This window comes from Choloepus didactylus, chromosome 2 (assembly GCF_015220235.1).
Source record: "Choloepus didactylus isolate mChoDid1 chromosome 2, mChoDid1.pri, whole genome shotgun sequence".
NCBI classification, from domain to species: Eukaryota; Metazoa; Chordata; class Mammalia; order Pilosa; family Megalonychidae; genus Choloepus; species Choloepus didactylus.
Genome location: NC_051308.1, coordinates 147,062,305 through 147,082,188, shown reverse-complemented (window position 1 = coordinate 147,082,188; position 19,884 = coordinate 147,062,305). Strand labels below are relative to the sequence as shown.

Below are 19,884 nucleotides of genomic sequence, written 5' to 3'. Positions count from 1 at the left end.
GACACAGAACATGCAGAATCCTATGACCATTAAAGAAATTTAATCTATAACTAAAAAGCTTCTGAAAGAAAAAATCTCCAGATGCAGGTAGTTTCACTGGAGAATTTTACCAAACACATAGAGGAGAATTGATAGCAATTCTCAACAATCTCTTCAGAAAACAAAGAGCAGGAAACACTTCTGAATTCATTTTATGAGGCCAGTATTAGTATTCCCCAATACCAAAAGTAGAAAAGATAATCCAAAAAAGAAAATTAAAGACCACTGTCCCTCATGCATATAGACATAAAAATCCTCAACAAAATATAAGCAAATCAAATCCATCACATGTAAAAGAATTACACAACATGACCAAGTGTGTTTTATTCCAGGAATGCAAGCCTGGCTCAAGAGTCAAAAACTAATCAATGTAAGTTACCATATCAATTCATGTATCACACAATCATATCAGTTTATGCAGAAAAAGCACATAACAAGGTTCAACACCCATTCATGATAAAAACTCTAGTAAATTAGGAATAGAGGAGAAACTTAACTCAACAAAGAGAATATATAAAATCCTACATGTTAAACAGCACAATAAAAAGTGCATTAAAAAAACCCTACAAAAAATAAAAAATAAAAAATAAACCCTACAGCTAGTATCATGCTTAATGTTGAAAGAATGAATGCTTTCTCTCTAAGAATAGAAACAGCACTCAATTCAACATAGTATTAGAAGACCTATCCAATGCATTAAGGCAAGAAAAGGAAATAAAAGACATACAGTTGGGAAAGGAAAAAAAAAAATCTTTATTTGCAGAGGCCATGACTGTCTATGCAGAAAATACCAAGGAATCTACCAAAAACCATCTAGAACTAATGAGTGAGTTCTGTAAGATCACAGGTAACAAAATCAAGAAAAAAAGATCACTTGTAATTCTATACGCTAGCAATGTACACGTAGAAACTAAAACTGAAAGCATAATACCAATTGTAACTGCTCTAGGGAAGTGAGATACATAAGTATTAATCAAAAAAACAAAAAAACAAAAAAACATGTACATGAACCATATGCTGGAAATGACAAAATACTGATGAAAGAAATCAGGAAGATTGAAATAGAGACACATACCATTTCTGGAATAGAAGACTCAATGTAGTAAAGATGTCAGTTCCCTCTTAATTTATCTATGGGTTTAATGCAGCTCCTATAAAATCCCAGCAAGAGATTTTTGTAATTTACGAGTTTATTCTAAAATGTATAGAAAAAGGCAAAGAACTAACATAGCTAAAACAAACTTGAAAAAGAAGAATAAAGTGGGAGGATTCACTCTACCTGACATTAAGACTAACAATATAGCTATAGTCATGACAGTGTGGTATTGACAGAAGGATATACACACAGACCAATGAAATAGAGATACCAGGTATAGACCAACACAAATATGCCCATTTGATTTTTTTTTCCAATTTATTTTTGACAAAGGGGCAAAAGCAATTCTAAGGAGGCAGCACAATCTTTTCAACAAATTGTGCTAGACATCCAAAGCAAAAAATTTTCAACAAATTGTGCTGGACATCCAAAGGGACAATGGTCTTTAATTTTCTTTTTTGGATTGTCTTTTCTAGTTTTGGTATTGGGGTAAAACTAATACTGGCCTCGTAAAATGAGTTGAAAAGTGTTTCCCGCTCTTTGTTTTCTGAAGAGATTGTTGAGAATTGTTAAATAAAAAAAAAAAAAAAAAAAAAAAAAAAATGAACTTTTGACCTAAATTTCACATTTCATACAAAAATTAATTAAAATGGTTTACAGATTTAAATGTAAAATGTAAAACTATAAAAATTTTAGAAGAAAACTGTCTTAGTTTGCCAGGGCTGCTGTTAACAAGGTACTACACACCAGATGGCTTAAACAACAGAGATTTATCATCTCATGGTTCTGGAGGATGAAAGTCCAAATTCAAGATGTCAACAGGGTCATGCTTCCTCTGAAAGGGAAGAATCCATTCCATGTCTTTCCCCTGGCTTCTGGTGGGTAGCCAGTAATCCATGAAGTTCCTTAGCTTCTGACATAACTCAATCTCTGTCTCCATCCCACAGCTGTCCTCCTTCTGCCCTCCTCTGTTTCTATCTTAATAAATGTGTCCAAATTTCCTCGGCTTATGAATACACCAGTCACCTTGAATTAAGGGTCTATCATAATCCAGTTTGGCCTCATCTTAACTAGTAACATCTTCAAAGGTCATATTTACAAATAAAGTCACATTCACAGGACTAGGCGTTAGGACTTGAACATGTCTTTTCTGAAGGGACACAATTCAATCCATAATAAAAATATAGGACAAAATCTTCAGAATCTATGGCTAGGCAAAGAGTTCTTAGATATGACAAAAAAATATGGTCTGTAAAAGAAAAATTGATTAATTGGAATTTAACAAAATTAAAACTTTTGTATTGTGAAAGACCCTGTTAAGAGGATGAAAAGACAAACAATGAGTTGGGAGAAAATATTTGGAAACCACATATCCAACAAAAGTCTTATTTCTAGAATATATATAGAACTCTCAAAATTCAACAGTAAAATAAAAATTTAATTAGAAAATGAGCAAAAGATATGAATAGATGTTTCAATGAAGAGGAAATATTAATGGCAAATAAGCACATAAAAAGATGTTTAATGCCATTAGCAATTAAAGAATTACAAATTAAAATCACACTGGCAACACAACAACAAAACAACAAAAGACAAACAACCCAATTAAAAAATGGGAAACGACTTGAATAGACATTTCTCCACAGAAGATAGACAAATGGCCAATAAGCACCTGAAAAATGCTCAACATCATTAGCCATTAGGGAAGTGCAAATCAAAAGCATAATGAAATATCACTTCACACCCACTAGGATGGGTATTACTAAAAAAGGAAAATAACAAGTGTTGACGACGATGTGAAGAAATTAGAAACATTATGCCTTTTTGATGGGTATGTAAAACGGTGCAGCAACTTTGGAAAACAGTTTGGCAGATCCTCAAAGGTTTGAATATAAAGTTACCATAAGACCTAGCAATTCCATTCTTAGGCATATACCTCAAAGAATTCTAACTAGGGACTCAGATACTTGTATAACAATGTTCACAGCAGCATTATTTGCAATGGCCAAAAGGTGGAAATTACCCAAAAGTCCATCAACAAATGCCTGGATAAACAAAATCTTTATCCACTAAATGTATAAATTGTATGTATATCCATATAATGGAATACTATTCAGCCATAAAAAAGAATAAAGTCTGAAACATGCAAAAACATGTATGAATCTGAAAAATATTTTAATAAATAACATAAGTCTGCCATAAAAAGACATATGTTGCATGATACCACTTACATGAACTATCTAGAATAAGCAAATTCATAGAGACAGAAAGTAGATTAGAAGTTACCAGGGGCTGGGAGGAGGAGGGAATGGGGAGTTATTGCTTAATGGGTACAGAGTTTCTGTTTGGGGTGATGAAAAAGTTTTAGTAATGGAAGGTGATAATGGTAGTCTAACATTCTAAAAGAATTAATGACACCAAATTCTACAGTAAAATATGGTTAAAATGGCACTGTAATTAAAACAAACAAAACACAATGACATATCACTACACATGTAACAAACAGTGATAATACCAAATACTAGTGATGATGCAGAGAAAACAGATCTCTCTTACATATTGGCAGTGGGAATATAAAATGTTAAAACAATTATGGAAAATAGTTTGGCCGTTTCTTATAAAACTAAACCTGTACTTCCAATCAGACACAGCAATCTCATTCTTGGGCATCTATCCCAGAGAAATGAAAATGTATGTTCATGCAAATATATATACGGTACATGAATGTTCACAGTAAAAACAACAACAGCAACAACAACTGAAAACAACCCAACAACCCAAATTTCCTCCAAGGAGCGGTGTTTAAACAAACTCTGGTACACCCTCACAATGGAATCCTACTCAGCAATAAAAAGGAATTTTTATTGCATGCAATATCCTGGATCAAGGGTATTATGCTTAGTGAAAAAAGTCAATCTTAAAAGGTTACATGCTATATGATTCCATATTTATAGTATTCCTCAAATGATAAACTCTAGATATAGAAAACAGACTAATGGCTGCCAGGGGACAGGGACCAGGGATATAGTGATGAAACAGTTAAGCATCCTGATTCCAGTGGTGGTTATGCAAGTAAACACATGGATAAAATAACATAGAACTATATACGCATGTGTACATACATGAAGGCATATAAAAATGGTGAAAACTGAAAAAAGTCTTTAGTTATCAGTGTTGAACCAATGTCAGTTTCCTGGTTCTGATACTGGACTACAGTATATATGATGTCACCATTTTGGGAGACTGGGTGAAAGGTACATGGAACTCTACATTTTTTTTGCAACTTCCTGTGAATCTATAATTATTTCAAAATTGTAAGATGCTAGAAAAAGATGCATTCAAGTGTTCTTAAAAATAATCTAAAGCACAAAAACAAGCTGCAAGTATTCTAGTGTAGGTTGCAGAGGAGGATGGACTATTTCTGACTTAAATAGGTCTCTTCAGCTGTATCACTCTGTATTTCAGGCCTACCTGTTGTTTCTTTACTTGATTTTTTTTTAGCTTTTAAAAAAAGGGCTGTGTTTTATTCATCTTGTGTGCCTGCTGCACTATAGATAATAAAAAAAAAATACTAGTTAACTTTTTATTGAACAAGTTGGCTAATTCTGGCAGATTCTGATACAATTCTAAGGAGAACTGGAATTATGCTGCACTGTTAAGCTATTACCCTGGTTACTTAAGCCTCTCTCGGCTTTGAGGTCCTCATCTATAAAATGGAGGTAAAGATGGTACTATATCAGAGAATTTTTAGGAGAATTAAATGAGTTAATACATCTGTCAGTGCCTGATAAATATAAAAGTTCAATAGATATTATTTTTCTAAAGGAATTCATATAAAATTTTTAGGTGATTCCATCCACATAAATCAAAATGATAATCAATAAAATGTGGAAGAGATCATTTCTTTTAACTTTTTATTGGATTTTAATGAAAAGAAATCTATGGGGATTATAGGGAAAAAAGCTCAAAATGTCACTTTAACAGTACCTATATTATTTAGCCTTATAAAAAGGACTACTTTACTGTCTATTGTTCTTATTTTTATACCTCTAGCATCCAGCATAATTTCTGTCATAGAGTAGGGTCCCTGACAAATATTTGCTTAACGAATGAACCACTGACTTCCTCCTCTGATACTCCTCCTACAATTTTCACTTACCACTGTTACAGTACTTGGCATACTGCATTATATTGATTATACTCCACTAGAGTGTAAGCTTTTAGGGAACATGTCTCACTCATGTTGGCACACTGAGTATCTAGCACAATGAATGGAACAGTCATTCGATGGATATTTACTGAGTGGCCACCATATGGCAGACACTGGTCTATAGAGTGCAATCAACAAGGCAGTCGCAGTTTCTTGGAGAATGATAACAAAAAAAACCCATAAAAAAGATATTTTTATTGGGATTAGTACTATGAAGAAAATAAAGCAGGGCAATGTCACAGAGGAATTAGGATATTTGCTGGAGGAAATGCTGGGACTCAGGATAGGTCATTTTGAGGAGGTAACATTTGAATCCAGACAACAAAAAGGAACTAGTCATGTACAGATCCAGAGGTTAAGAGTTCCAAGCAAAGGGAACAGCAAGGGCAAAAGCTCTGAGATAAGAATGAGCTTAGTTTGTTCCAAAAAAGAAAAAAAAAAAAAGGCGAGTGTGGCTAGCACATAGTAAACTAAGGGAAGTAAGGAGAAGAAGCAAGTCAGGGCTAGGAAGTGTAGGCTACACTGAGGAGTTTGGACTTTGTTCTAAAAGCATAGAAAACCACTGGAGAATTTTAAGTGCGGAGCAACACAATCTGGTTTACATGTAAAAGATCTAAAAGATCACTTTGTTTTTTTGTTTTTTTTTTAATTAGAGAAGTTGTAGGTTTATAGAGCAATCATGCATAAAATACAAGATTCAGGATTCCCATATACCACTCAATTATTAGCATCCTGCATTGGTGTGATGCATTTGTTACAACTGATGAAAACACATTTTTATAACTATTAACCATAGTCCATGGTTTAACTTAGGGTTTACTGTTTGTGTTGTACAGTTCCATGGATTAAAAAAATTTTTTTTATTCTGTTACCATATAATATAACCTAACATTTCTTCTTTTAACCACGTTCAGATATATATTTTAGTGTTGTTAATTATTTTCACAATGTTGTGCTACCATCACCACCATCCATTACCAAAACATTTCCATTGTTTCAAATAGAAACTCTGTATGTTTGAGGCCTCAAGTGTCTATTCCCTATTCCCATCACATTCCCTGATAACCTGTATTCTAGATTCTGACTCTAGGCATTTGTTTTTTCTAATTATTTCATATCTGTTAGACTATACATTATTTGTCCTTCTGTGTCTGGCTTACTTCACTCAACATAATGTCTTCAAAGTTCATCCACATTGTTGCATGTATCAGAACTCCGTTCCTTTTTATGACTGAATACTTTTCCATTGTTGCATAAACCAGATTTTATTTATTTATCAATTCATCAAACGGACACTTGGGTTATTTCATTTTTTGGCAATTATCAACAATGCCACTATAATTAGTGTGTAAATATCTGTAACTACTTTCGTTGTTAAGTGGTAAAGAAATTGTAGGAGGTCATGAATTTCCTTCTATATGCAGACAAATAGACAAATTAGGAGACTACTGCAATGGAGGGTGGGATGGCATGATGGCAGTGAGGATGGAAAGAAGTAGACCAACTCGGGATAAATTTTAAAGACATGGTTGGTAGGACTTGCTATAGAATGTGGCAAGTAAAAGTAGGAAAGAGAAATCAAGGATGTCTCCTGGGTATTGACTCAAGCAAATTTACTAAGATTTCAGTAGGAAATAAGGAAATTTGGTCTTAGCGCAAATAAGTTGCAGATACCCATTAGATAGCCAAGTGGGAAAATGGCATGGAACAGGCATTCGACATATACTTTTAAAAGCTGCCACTTTTAGGATGATAAGACTAGCCTATGAAGCAAGCATATGGTAGTGCATTTGCAAATCTAACTAAATCTGCTTGCTGCTTCCAAGGTTACAGAAAGACAAACACAGAATAAGAAGTGGTTGAAATTACCAGAGATTTTAGTTCATATAATGAAATATGTCATTTTTTGGCTACAACTGATGCACCCTGACTCAGATTTTTTATATAAAGTTGCTGATTTTATGTAAGATTTTGATTTTACATCAGAAATTTTAGACAAATGCTGTCAACTCAATTCAAGTATTTGTTCCACTTCTCTAGGCCTTATAAACACTGCAGCGATTAGGTGCCAAGAAAGTGGCAAGCAATGACTCATCAAATCACACTTTCACTCAAAGACAGTTAAATACCATATACATGGCTACTGGAAGCCAAATGTTTTGTTGGTTTGGGCAATGATACACATTTTAATCCATGTTATCTTTTAAAAAAATTTATATATATTGAGATATACTTCAAATACAATAAAATAGCTGTATGAGTTTTTATAAACATTTATAATCAAGTCACCACCACCACCAAGATACAGAACAGTTCCTCACTCAAAAATGTTCCTGTTCTTTTGTTCTTCCCTTGTCCCCAGGCTCAAGAAACCATTGATCTGCTTTCTGTCCTATTATCTATTTAAACTGAAGAACAGTCTTAGAAACTTATGACTTTTCACAGATGCATTCACAGATGTTTGGCAAAGCCCTATAAAAATAAAACTTTGTTGAAAAACATGATATCTAAAATATCAGAATCACCTAAAAAGTACTTAATGATCCTGTAAAAGAAGAAATCACCCATTCCAATAATTGTTAAGGATTAGAGGTGAGTCTGAAAAATAAGGTCTACAAATTTTCTCTAAGAAAGGTCTTTGACCTAATAATTGACTTGGACAAAACAAGCATGATTTTTAATATAAGCTCAATAAACAGATTTACACAATTTTTTTCTCAAAATAACCGGAGGCTTTAGGCTACCATCTCATCCAAAAAATCAATTGAGACATATTGATAAATGATTTGCTTTAATAGGAAACTGGTAAATTTGAATTCAAATTCCATTTTTGATGATGGTAAAACCTGTTAAGTAAACCTACTTCTTTAGAAATAACATTCCCTCTTATTTTTATTATCCATTTTGAGTTTTTAAAATATTTTATTTTTGACAAATAATATTTGATTTCTATTTTGAAATCTGTACTATCATGATTCAATCAGGTCAGTCTGTATTAAACTGGCATAATTTGAGTTGCTGGGATATTTTATTTTTATCTATTATTTAGGGGAAAAGATGTTTAATAAACCCCAAATAGTAATTTATTAATTTTTTTCTTGATTCATATGAAAGAATAAATATATCTGCATGGTGTGAGCCAGAAATGGTGGCATACAGTTCAGTAGTTAAGGTCTTGGGCTTTGCAATCAGAGACCTGGATTCTAATCTATTTATTGGTTATATGCAAACCCTGAGCAAGCAACTTCAGAGCCTTAGTCCCCCCATCCATAAAATGTGAATAACTGTACTACTTATCTCATACAGCATGAATACAATGTACTTCTGGCACATGTCAGTGCTCAATAAATGTTAGCTATTCTGCACCACATGGTATTTCCATTTTGAAACCATGTAAATATTCAATCATTTAGTGCTCGCTATGGAACAATAAGAAAAGTATCTTTATTTGTATTTTATAGCTAACAAAGCGAGGGAGAGAGACAGTTGAATGGATCAGCAGGCTTACTAACTCAGGTAGGTGCACACAGATAAAGCAAAGCAGAAAGGCAGCTGGCTGTTCAGGCAACCCAGGTAGTTTAAGGCTCAAGGACCTGCTCTTCTTTCCAAGAGTGAGTTTTTCTTTCACTTTTTTAAAGTATAGAAGGACTAGTGCTTTGTGATAAGAGTCAAAAGAAATCCAGTGATGAATACAGGATAGATTTGCATGTTGTAGCTGCGCTCTCACTGTAGTAAAAAAGGCAAGGAATTTCATTAAGTGGGAGTCCATTTTGTGAAGCTAATCATATCAAAGTAGCTTACCAAATAATGTAAAGCTTTGAAATAATTTTTTTTAACTAACTCAGTTTAAAATGGAAATAAATATTTCACACCCCCCACATGTCTCCTCTTATTCCTTTAGAAACATAATATATTTTTTTTTCCTTCCACTTTTTGCAAGGAAATTTATGGAGCTCATAAAAGTTTAGTCTAAGTTAGAAGGAAACTGAGAGGACATCGATTCTAATCCTCTAGTTTTAAGGCGAAGAACTGAGGACCACAAGGGAATTGACTAAAATAAAATAAAAGCAACAGTGGGACTGAAACCAAGTGTCCACACCCAGTCAGTTCCTGGATATCCACTACACAGGATATCAAATACTTAGGCTTTGTCCACGGCAGACATCATCCATCATGTCAATATTTCCATCGGAGCCTTAACTCCTTAGGGTCCTAATGTTACCATGTTCCAGCTGTTGCCAGTTATAAAATGCTAAGTTTCCAGTTTAAAATGTTAAGACCCTTTTTTTTTTCCCTCCTTCCATTTGGGAAATAAATAAGTTAAACTTTTTCAGGGTACCAATGACCTTCTAGAGAAACATTTGAATTCCATGCAGTAAAAGTGTGGCTGGTACACTGAGATAAACTTACTTTGTCAAAAATTTAAAAAGATATTTAAGTAAAATTAATCTATGGTGATGGAAATCAGTACAGTGGTTGTTTTGAGGCAGGGGATGACTGGGAAGGGAAGTCAAAAACTTTCTGGGGTGGGGGCAATGTTCTATATCTTGATTGGAATGTGGGTCAGATTGTACACTTAAGATCTGTGCATTCTGTTGAATATGAATTATATCTTTTAAAGACAATCTAAACTACTCATGTAGAAAACTCAGATTTCAAAAATTCTCATCCAAAAGAGGGACTTGAACTGCAATCCAGCTGATGAAATGCAATGACCAAACTGATAGAGATCTTTTAAAATCACTATAGCTAAACAAAAATCTGTTCAACAATTCATGAGAATAATGTACACTGTGCCAGAATTCATGTATCTGGAAAGCAAGCAAAAGTTTCCTTTCAGGCTATGCCAGTTAATGGATTCTGCCTTAAATAGGAATGAGAGTATTATTAAGAATTCCATATACTACTGTGATAACATATCCACTGATCTGAATTGTCTGTTGAAGTACATTAGGAATTTAATAACAGAACCTCATCCTTACAGACCACAGAGAACTTAAGACCTTTATAGAAAAGAACACAGTGGGCACTAATTAACTTTACACATTTCTCTTTTCTGCACTACTTTCCTATAAAAACCTGAGTGTGTATGACATTCTGCCCACTATGTACCATATTTGGTAAATAAACTTGGCAAAAATGAGAAAGACTATTGAAAAGGAATGAAGAATTGGCTCTTCTCTGGCTGACAAGCACATGATGTCAGCTCATGACCCACAGGTGAAGAGGCACACAAACTGGTTCCAGAAACTGTAGTATTAGGGCTTACTGCCACAAGGCACGTGGCAGGTAAGGGCAGGCCAATTTAGAGTTCAGGTTAGAGCTAGAAAGAGAAGGCAAATTGCTCACCTCTTTCAGAACAAAGTGCATTCAAATGATAATTTTTAGCATTAGTAAAGGGTCTTGTACAGTACCTGGCACATTGATAAATGGCAGCTGTTTAAGAAAACTGTATGTTCTCTTACTAATAAAGAACCCACAGGTGAGTTACTTTCTCTCTCCTTAGTGATGGTCTTACTTACCAAATCTGGCTTCAGTTTGTAAGTCAGGGGCAAGGAGTACAGCATGGAGTACAAGGTGGTGAGCACAGTGGAGAGCCAGGACTGCTGAACCTCACGGCTTCTTGGAATTCGGTGAGTCGTATACTAGAAAATTTTAAAAATCCAAATCAACTGGGTCACTGATACCAAAATTAAATGTAATAACAGTTAGTGTTTTAGGGATAGGAAATGCTTTCTTGTTTAAAATCTTCCCAATATATTTTTCTTATTTAAAATATTTGGAGATATGATAACAAATGACAGACCTATATGAGCTTACATGGGAAATGTCCCAAGATAAACCTTTTAAATTAGAGTTATAAAAGTCTATTTCATGCCTAGTTTATATAATATATCATTTGGTTACAACAGAAAAGCTCCTAAATATGATTCAAAAATGTTAAAATCAGTTTGGCAATAAATTGGGGGAAATTTCTATACAATATATTTTAGGCAAAGGGCTTAACATATAAAGAGTTATTACAAATCAATAGATAAATGACAAATGACCTGGTAACAAAATCTGCAAAGAAGATGGACAGGTAATTACAAACAAAAGAAATGCAAGCAATCAATAAACATATGAAAAGATGGTTAATTACTGAACACAAAATAAAACAATTAGTCATTTTTCACCTACATGATTGGCAAAGATTGTAGATACCCAGTGTTGCTGAGGGTGTAGGGAAACAGACACATTCCCATGGGCAAATAAATTGGTTCAACTTTTTGGGAGGACAGTTTGGAAATATCTATCAGAATTTAAAATTGTGTTTTCCTTTTTTTCTTTTTTTTTAAAAAAAAAAAAGAAGTTGTAGGTTTACCGAAAAATCATGCATAAAACACAGAGTTCCCATATATCACCGTATTATTAACACCTGACATTAGTGTGGTACTAAAATTTGTCTACCCTTGATCCAGTATTTTAGCTTCCAGAAGTATATCCCAGGATTTAACTACATGCTCATCCACATCACCGTATCTGCTGAAATTGGAAACAGCCCAAATATCCCTCAGCAGGGAAATGGAGACATCCATACAATAAAATATATGGAGATATGATAACAAATGACATTGACTATTTGAGCTTACATGGGAAATGTCTCAAGATAAATTATGAAGTGAATTATACAATTTGCAGGACAGTATGCTTTATATGACACAGTGTCTATTAACAAAATAATCACATACATATGTGTGTGTGCATATACATATATACACATATTAATATTTGCATGGAGAAAATGTAGAACTATGTGCCACAAACTGTAGAAAGAGAGGCAATGGCATTAAAGGATAATTTAATTTTCCAGATCATACATATCAATGTTTGAACTTTGCAACAAGCATATATTACTTTTGCTCAGCATTTGTTTGTCTGTGAAAAATTTAAGCTCTCCCTCAAATTTGAAGGAGAGCTTTGCTGGATAAAGTATTCTTGGTTGGAAATTTTTGTCACTCAGAATTTTAAATATATCATGCCACTGCCTTCTCGCCTCCATGGTGGCTGCTGAGTAGTCACTACTTAATCTTATGCTGTTTCCTTTGTATGTGGTGAATTGCTTTTCTCTTGCTGCTTTCAGAACTTGCTCCTTCTCTTCCGTGTTTGACAGTGTGATCAGAATATGTCTCGGAGTGGGTTTATTTGGATTTATTCTATTTGGAGTTCGCTGAGCATTTATGATTTGTGTATTTATGTTGTTTAGAAGATTAGGGAAGTTTTCCCCAACAATTTCTTTGAATACTCTTCCTAGACCTTTACCCTTTTCTTCCTCTTCTGGAACACCAATGAGTCTTATATTAGGACGTTTTATATTATTTATCATATCCCTGAGGTCCGTTTCGATTTTTTCAATTTTTGTCCCCATTCTTTCTTTTATGCTTTCATTTTCCATTCTGTCATCTTCCAGGTCACTGATTCGTTGTTCAACTTCCTCTAGTCTTGTACTATGAGTGTCCAGAATCTTTTTAATTTGGTCAACAGTTTCTTTAATTTCCATAAGATCATCTATTTTTTTATTTAGTCTTGCAATGTCTTCTTTATGCTCTTCTAGGGTCTTCTTGATATCCTTTGTATTCTGTACTATGGTCTCATTGTTCATCTTTAGTTCTTTGAGTAGCTGCTCTAGGTGCTGTGTCTCCTCTGATCTTTTGATTTGGGTGCTTGGGCTTGGGTTATCCATATCGTCTGGTTTTTTCATATGCTTTATAATTTTCTGTTGTTTTTGGCCTCCTGGCATTTGCTGAACTTGATAGGGTTCTTTTAGGATTTGTAGACCAACTGAAGTCCTTATCTCTAATTTATCAGATCTACAGCTTCGTGGAGTACACTTTCTCTAACTAACCAGCAGGTGGCGTCCACGAGCCACCTGTTCTCCACAAGCCAGTTCTCCCCTGCTTAGCCTTTTTGGTGAGTGGGGGAGTGAGTCTTGTGGGGTCCAATTGGTGTACCAAGCTTGCGTGTGTAGTTGGTGTTGCCTGCCCTGTATATGGGGCGTGTTTCTGGGCAGTCAGGGAGCGGGGGTGGCGCTAACAATCAAATCTCCCTGGTGATCCTGGAGTTTTAAAGCTGCTGCAATAGTCTAATCCTTCAGTTCAGTCCTGCCACAGTTTGTCTCTGCCACTGACCCACAAGTCCTTGGTATTGGTGTATGACTCCTGAGACTTGCAAGTGGGTCCCTCTTCCAGGCCGTGTACCCCCTGGTCCTCTGTTGAGGGATGACTGTGCTATGTCACAGGTGACTGCCGTCCCCCCAGGGCGGTTCTGGGCTGCTGGGCTGTGTAGGGAGGCTCCCAGTCTGCTGAAATGATGGCCGAATGGGGCTTTGTTAATTCACACTGCTCCACCTTCCCAACTCTGAGACAATCAGCTGAGGTTGCAGGGAAGGCTAATGTCCACGCCCAGTTTTGTGGAGTGTGCCTGTTATTTGAAGCACTTCCGTCACACTGGGTTGTGTGGGGCAGCTCTGGGGTATAGGGCTGGCGATGGGCAGGAGTGTTTCCTGTCCACCAGGATGATGGCTGTGAGCGGACACCCCCCTTTTCTTGGGAAGTTGTGGTGTTTAGTGAAATTTCTCAGCCACTGGATTATTGCCTTTTGTCTCAGAGCTCTCTTAGTTCTGCTCTTGTCTTGACCTGCCCAAATTGCAAGTCTTTGGAAGCTTTCTGTATTGGGCTTCTTAGAGTAATTGTTTTAGAAAAAGAAAAAAGGATTAAAAAAAAAAAAAAAAAAAAAAGGGCCCTCCTCAGAGATCTAATGGGTTATTGAAATGCTAAGAGACAAAGCAATTAGGGCCATTAAGGAAAGGTCCACAGGGCAGAGAGATCAGCTTTTCTTCGGGATTTGCATATGAGCCTGAGGGCCTGAGCTCTGCCCTTCCCCTTTCTATGTTCACCAGAACTCCAAAAATCCTCCGCTTTTATTTTGGAGTTTTTCGTGCTGTTTTTTTCTATGTCTGTCTCCTCTCTGCTGGGCTGGCTGCTCTCAGATTCTCTGGTATCCGGTCTCAGTCTATCTATGGTTGGAGTTTGGATCAGTAGAATGAGTTTCCGATAAGGGCTGCCACTGCAGTTCTCCCTTCTCCTTCCTGGAGCTGACAGCCCCTCCTCCCACGGGACTGAGCCTGGCAGGGAGGGGCGCGGGTCCCCTGGCCGCAAAAACTTACAGATTTCGCTGATCTCAGCAGTTCCACATTTTCATGAGTGTTGTATGAAGTATGCCCAAAGTCAGATTGCTCTGTGGTGTCCAGTCCACGCAGTTCCTGGCTTTCTACCTACTTTCCTGGAGGAGTAACTAAAACATACAGCTCACCAGTCCCCCATCTTCTACTTTTGTAACCTGAGAAACATATTTTCCTTGAATCATAGTTCCAGGTGTACTGGTTCTATTGCTGCATGACAAATTACCCCAAAACAATATTTATTATTTAGGACAGTTTCTGTGGGTAATGAATCCAGGAGTGGCCTGCTAGCTGGTTCTTGCTTGGGATCTCTCATGAAGTCAATATGTTGGCTAGGGGTACAGTCATCTAAGGCTTGACTGGGGCTGGAAGATCCATTTCCAAGGCGGCTCACTCACATGCCTGGCAATTTATTGCTGGCTATTGGCAGGAGGCCTCAGTTCTTTGCCATGTGGACCTTTCCATAGGGCTGCATGAGTGTCCTTGTTACATGGCAGCCAGCTTCCCCAAGAGCGAATGATCCAAGAGAGGGCAAGGCAGAAACCGCAATGTCTTTTATGACCTCACCCTGGAAATCAAATTTTGTCATTTCCACGAAAACCTACTGGTAACATAAGTCAACCCTATTCCATATGGAAGGGATGTACACAAGGGCATGAACACCAGGAGGGAGAATCACTGGGCTTTCTTGGAGACTGGCTATTATACAGGTTAAGCCAGGGAGTAAGAACTAAATATTTGATACCCCCCGCTGCGGCCTTAAGGAATAATATGCCCTTTGTGAAAAGAGTAGAAAAGGCTTTCTCTAAACTAGTAGCAGACACATAACTACAGGTCTTAGCATTTCTGCATTCAGAAAAAGGTGTGAAATTGTGTTTGGAGGCCTCCTTTATATTCTTACAGTGCATGTGAACAGCCCTTACATAGCACAAAGTGAAAATGGGCTGCACAAAGGACCACTCTCTTCCCACATACAACAGTAAAGGATATTTCCTCCTTCCACAGTATACCAGTAGACAATAGGAGAATTGGACTCAAAATGTTATCCTCTATCATTTTTTAAATGAATGTTGTTTTTTCCTTCTAAGGGCTTAAGGTACAAAATAATGAACTAGAAAAAATATTGAATACTTCCCAAACTATAAGGGAATCAAGCAGGAGGCAAACTTGTAAGGAATCTTGTTTGGGGTTTGTGCTTGCTTAATTTGTGTGGAATATTAATTGAAAAAAAAAACATAATAGGCAAAATAGTACTATAGATCCATAATCCCTTTGAGTCAGAGGTGTTTAGGATAGGCAATATGGTACAGATATCATATATTACTTAATATCCTCTGTGGGGTTTAGGGAAGTAGCCAAAAACATTCATATTTGGGCAGCAAACATGAATATTCACACTATGTGGTATAAAGATTATAAAGAGCCTCATACAATTCAAATATGTTTTGTAGTCAATCTTGTGACAAACTTTGAATTTTTTTTTTCAATTTTCAGAGCTTTTTAGAATTTCAGATGAGGAACTGTGTATCTGTATTACAAAATAAATTCAATTCCATTGTGCTGTCACGTCCTTGTTACTATTACAGTCAAGATAACCCAGTAGGGTTTTAGTATAACTTTTTGGATGTTACTTCTAAACTTTGAGGCCTGATCTCAATATCTATAAATATTTTCTTTGAAAAAGCAAAGACGCTTTTCATTTTCTTTTAAGTTTTTAAAGCTGTGAGCATATAACTTTGTAAAGAAGCAATGAACAACATTTCCAGATTATATTTGACTAGAGTGTCCTGAGGGTTAGGAAGGATGATCAGTTGAACTCTGGCTCAGGAAGTCCAGCCCCTTTGATTTCATCTCAGCCCCAAGGAGGCAAACACCCAGGACTAGTAAGGCCTATGCAAGGGTATCTGAAGCTGGAGATAGCTTTCCCAAGACCGGACATGTAAGAAGAATCTATACCTCATACCAGGCAGCAGCCTGAAGAAACAGACAATATGGGTTAAGGAAGTTCTAGTCCATCCTCAGGAGAATAGAAACAAGTAGGGCCATGTTCTGGGGTGGGAACTGAGGGCACTTCAAGGTGTAATCTGGAAAAACAGGCCTGAGGGCAAGAAAATAAGGCTGGTAACTAAAAGTTTGAAGACCTCTCTTGTGACTTCTGTATGCATCATGCAAGGAGCCAATTTCCCAGCCTCCAATCAGATGCTTGGCTGGGGAGGGCCGTCTCGATTACATCTGGGGTGCTGAAGCTAACTGGCCATCTGTCTAAAATAACCAGTCAGCCCAATTTGCTGGGGATGGTCCCAGTTTATACCTGTTGTCCCAGGCATAATGATGAATAGTGCTTCCTTTTGCTCTCAGACGTGTCCAGGTTTAAATGATAAAGTATGTGATTCCTCATAAGGTGTGGGCTGTGTGTAGCTTCTTCTAAGTCTTAGGAATGGATATTCATTCAGAACAGCATGAAATAGTTTGATGTGAGAATCTGCATTGTAGTCAAGGAAGAACATTTAAGTGGTAATTGGGAAGAAAGCCAAGCTGAACGTTCTACCAGTGAAATAAACAGGAAGACAGTAAGGTGGTGACCAGCAGTGGGTGGGGATCAGAAATGAGCTGGGCAAGGAGTCAGGACCATGACCCTGCTTGGCAGGCAGACTGGAGGGTACATATAGTGCCACTATGGCTTACAGCTCTACATGAGAGGGGCTTCATCTCCACATCCCATCAAAATCTTCCCCACACTTCTACCTTCTTCAATGATAATTCAAGGTAACTAGAAATCCCACCAAAAAGAGATTTCTCTCTAAATCCAACTTCCTACCCACCCTTTCTCCACCATTATGGTAGAAGCATCTTTCTTGATTGGCTTTTCTAAAATACCTTTCCCTACCCCTCTTCCAATGCACACATATATGTGCATGCTTCTCTCCCCCCATAACCAAGCTTGCTTTATGTTTTAAAATAACTTACTCTATTGGTGTATATATATACACACATACATATATATATATATAATATTAATTTTTTAATTTACTTACTGTCTCCTCCATTAGAATATAACGTACCCAAGGAGGCCAGGACCATTAACCACTATGATCTCAGTGCTCACCTGGTTTATAACAGGTGCTCAATAAATATTTATTGAATGAATGATGCAACCATTCATATGTCATATTATGCCATAGATAGATAGTCACATATGCCATATTAATGACAAATATACATTAACCATCAGCTAACCATCTTCCTATCACCTAGCTGAGATGTACATCTTAAGACTAAAAAAAGAGAAAGGAGGGAATTCAGAGTGCATATTTGGGACCTTATTTGTGACGGTCAATCAAGAAATGGGCTGAGCTCAATGGAATTCCTGGGACTAGAGAGGAAAAGGTCTAAGCTGAGCAGGGAATTAGGAGTTTATGAACAGCCAGAGCCAAGAGGCACAAGTTCTAAAAAGGTTGGAGAAAGTAGCAAGCAGGGAGATGAGAAGGAATCACAGACAGAAGGCCTCACCCCCAACACCTGTCCTGGGAAGACAGCCTAGACATCTCTCCGTGAAAATGACCATTCATAAGGGCCTCAGGGAACTTCTCAGCCTTTGTGGCTCTTCTCACCAGACACAGGAGAGAGGACTGTCCTGAGACTTTGAAGTATGGGCAAAAGAGGAAGGGAGCCTGCTAGGTTCAAGTGAGGAGGCATCCTATTCTGTACCTAAAACTGCTTAAAAAGCTCTCCTGCCATTGTTTCTGTATTATACCTATGATGCTGGCTTGCAGTCATGTGGATGGAACTTGGAACCATCTTAGTAGGGACAGGGTCTCAGATTAGTTGTGCTTGCTGTGCAGAATTTGGATGCTGAGGAATTTGATGTTCTGTGTGGCTTAAAAGAAACACTGAGAGCCAGATCATGTGTATCAAAATCTTCGGAGGGTTTTTTTTTTTTTTTTTTTAATTACATAGTTTTAGAAGAAGTCAGTGAAGAAAAATACCAAAAAATGCTTGTATTTTGGTGTTAACAAAAGTTCCTTTGAAGAAAAAGTAATGGGACAGAGGTTCAGAGAGCCATAATTCAGCCCTAATGATGTCCTTTGGCCAGGAATTCCCTGGAGGTTGTGGTAACTGGAGAAATCCAAATGAAGGCACCTTTATAGACAGATTTTTTTGTTAGCCTGCACCTTTGCCTTGTGGGAAATGTCCCTCATCCTCATTTTTTAAAAATTCAGTTTTATTGAGATATATTCACATACCGTAACAATCATCCATGGTATACAATCAGCCGTTCACAGTACCATCATATCGCTGTGCATTCATCCCTCCACTCTATTTTTGAACATTTTCCTTACAGCAGAAAGAATCAGAATAAGAATAAAAATAAAAGTAAAAAAGAACACCCAAATCATCCCCCAAATCCCACCCTATTTTTCATTTAGTTTTTGTCTCCATTTTTCTACTCATCCATCCACACACTGGATAAAGGGCGTGTGAGCCACAAGGTTTTCACAATCACGCTGTCACCCCTTGTAAGCTACACTGCTATACAATCATCTTCAAGAGTGAAGGCTATTGGGTTGGAGTTTGGTAGTTTCAGGTATTTACTTCTAGCTATTCCAATACATTAAAACCTAAAAAGTGTTATCTATATAGTGCGTAAGAATGTCCATCAGAGTTACCTCTCGACTCCATTTGAAATCTCTCAGCCACTGAAGAGATTTGTTTCATTTTGCATCCCCCTTTTGGTCAAGTAGATGTTCTCAATCCCACAATGCTGGGTCCAGATTCATCCCCGGGAGTCATATCCTGTGTTGCCAGGGAGATTTATACCCCTGGGAGTCAGGTCCCATGTAGGGGGCAGGGCAGTGATATCACCTGCCAAGGTGGCTTAGTTAGAGAGAGAGGGCCACATCTGAGCAACAGAGAGGCACTCGGGAGAGACTCTTAGACACAATTATAAACAGGTTTAGCCTCTCCTTTGCAGTAAACAAGCTTCATGGGGGCAAGCCCCAAGACAAGAGGGCTCAGCATGTCAGCCGTCTGTCCCCAATGTTTGTGAGAACATCAGTAACAATCCAGGGGAGGAAGTCCAACACCTCTGCATCTTCCCCCAGTTCCCCAGGAGGACCCCTAATATGTATTTTTATTCTCTGCCCAAATTACTTTGGGATGTTTTGCTATTTCACTCTCACCTGTACAGACCACCATAGCTCACTTCCTATTCAAAGTTCCATGTAATTGTGGTGTTCCCTCATCCTCTTTTTGTCCTACTAATGGGATTCAGGACATAAATGATGCCCCATCCCATCATTTTATCACCACTACCATTCT

At 37.1% G+C, this 19,884-nt stretch overlaps 1 protein-coding gene across 1 annotated transcript in view; it reads right to left on the bottom strand.

Moving 5' to 3' along the window:
• Window positions 1-19,884, bottom strand: part of ALG14 (ALG14 UDP-N-acetylglucosaminyltransferase subunit) — a 134,843-nt gene that overhangs the window by 64,137 nt on the left and 50,822 nt on the right. The window contains exon 3 of the mRNA XM_037826583.1: window positions 10,868-10,990. Coding sequence (XP_037682511.1) covers window positions 10,868-10,990 — 123 coding nt within the window. The remainder of the gene's footprint in view (window positions 1-10,867; window positions 10,991-19,884) is intronic.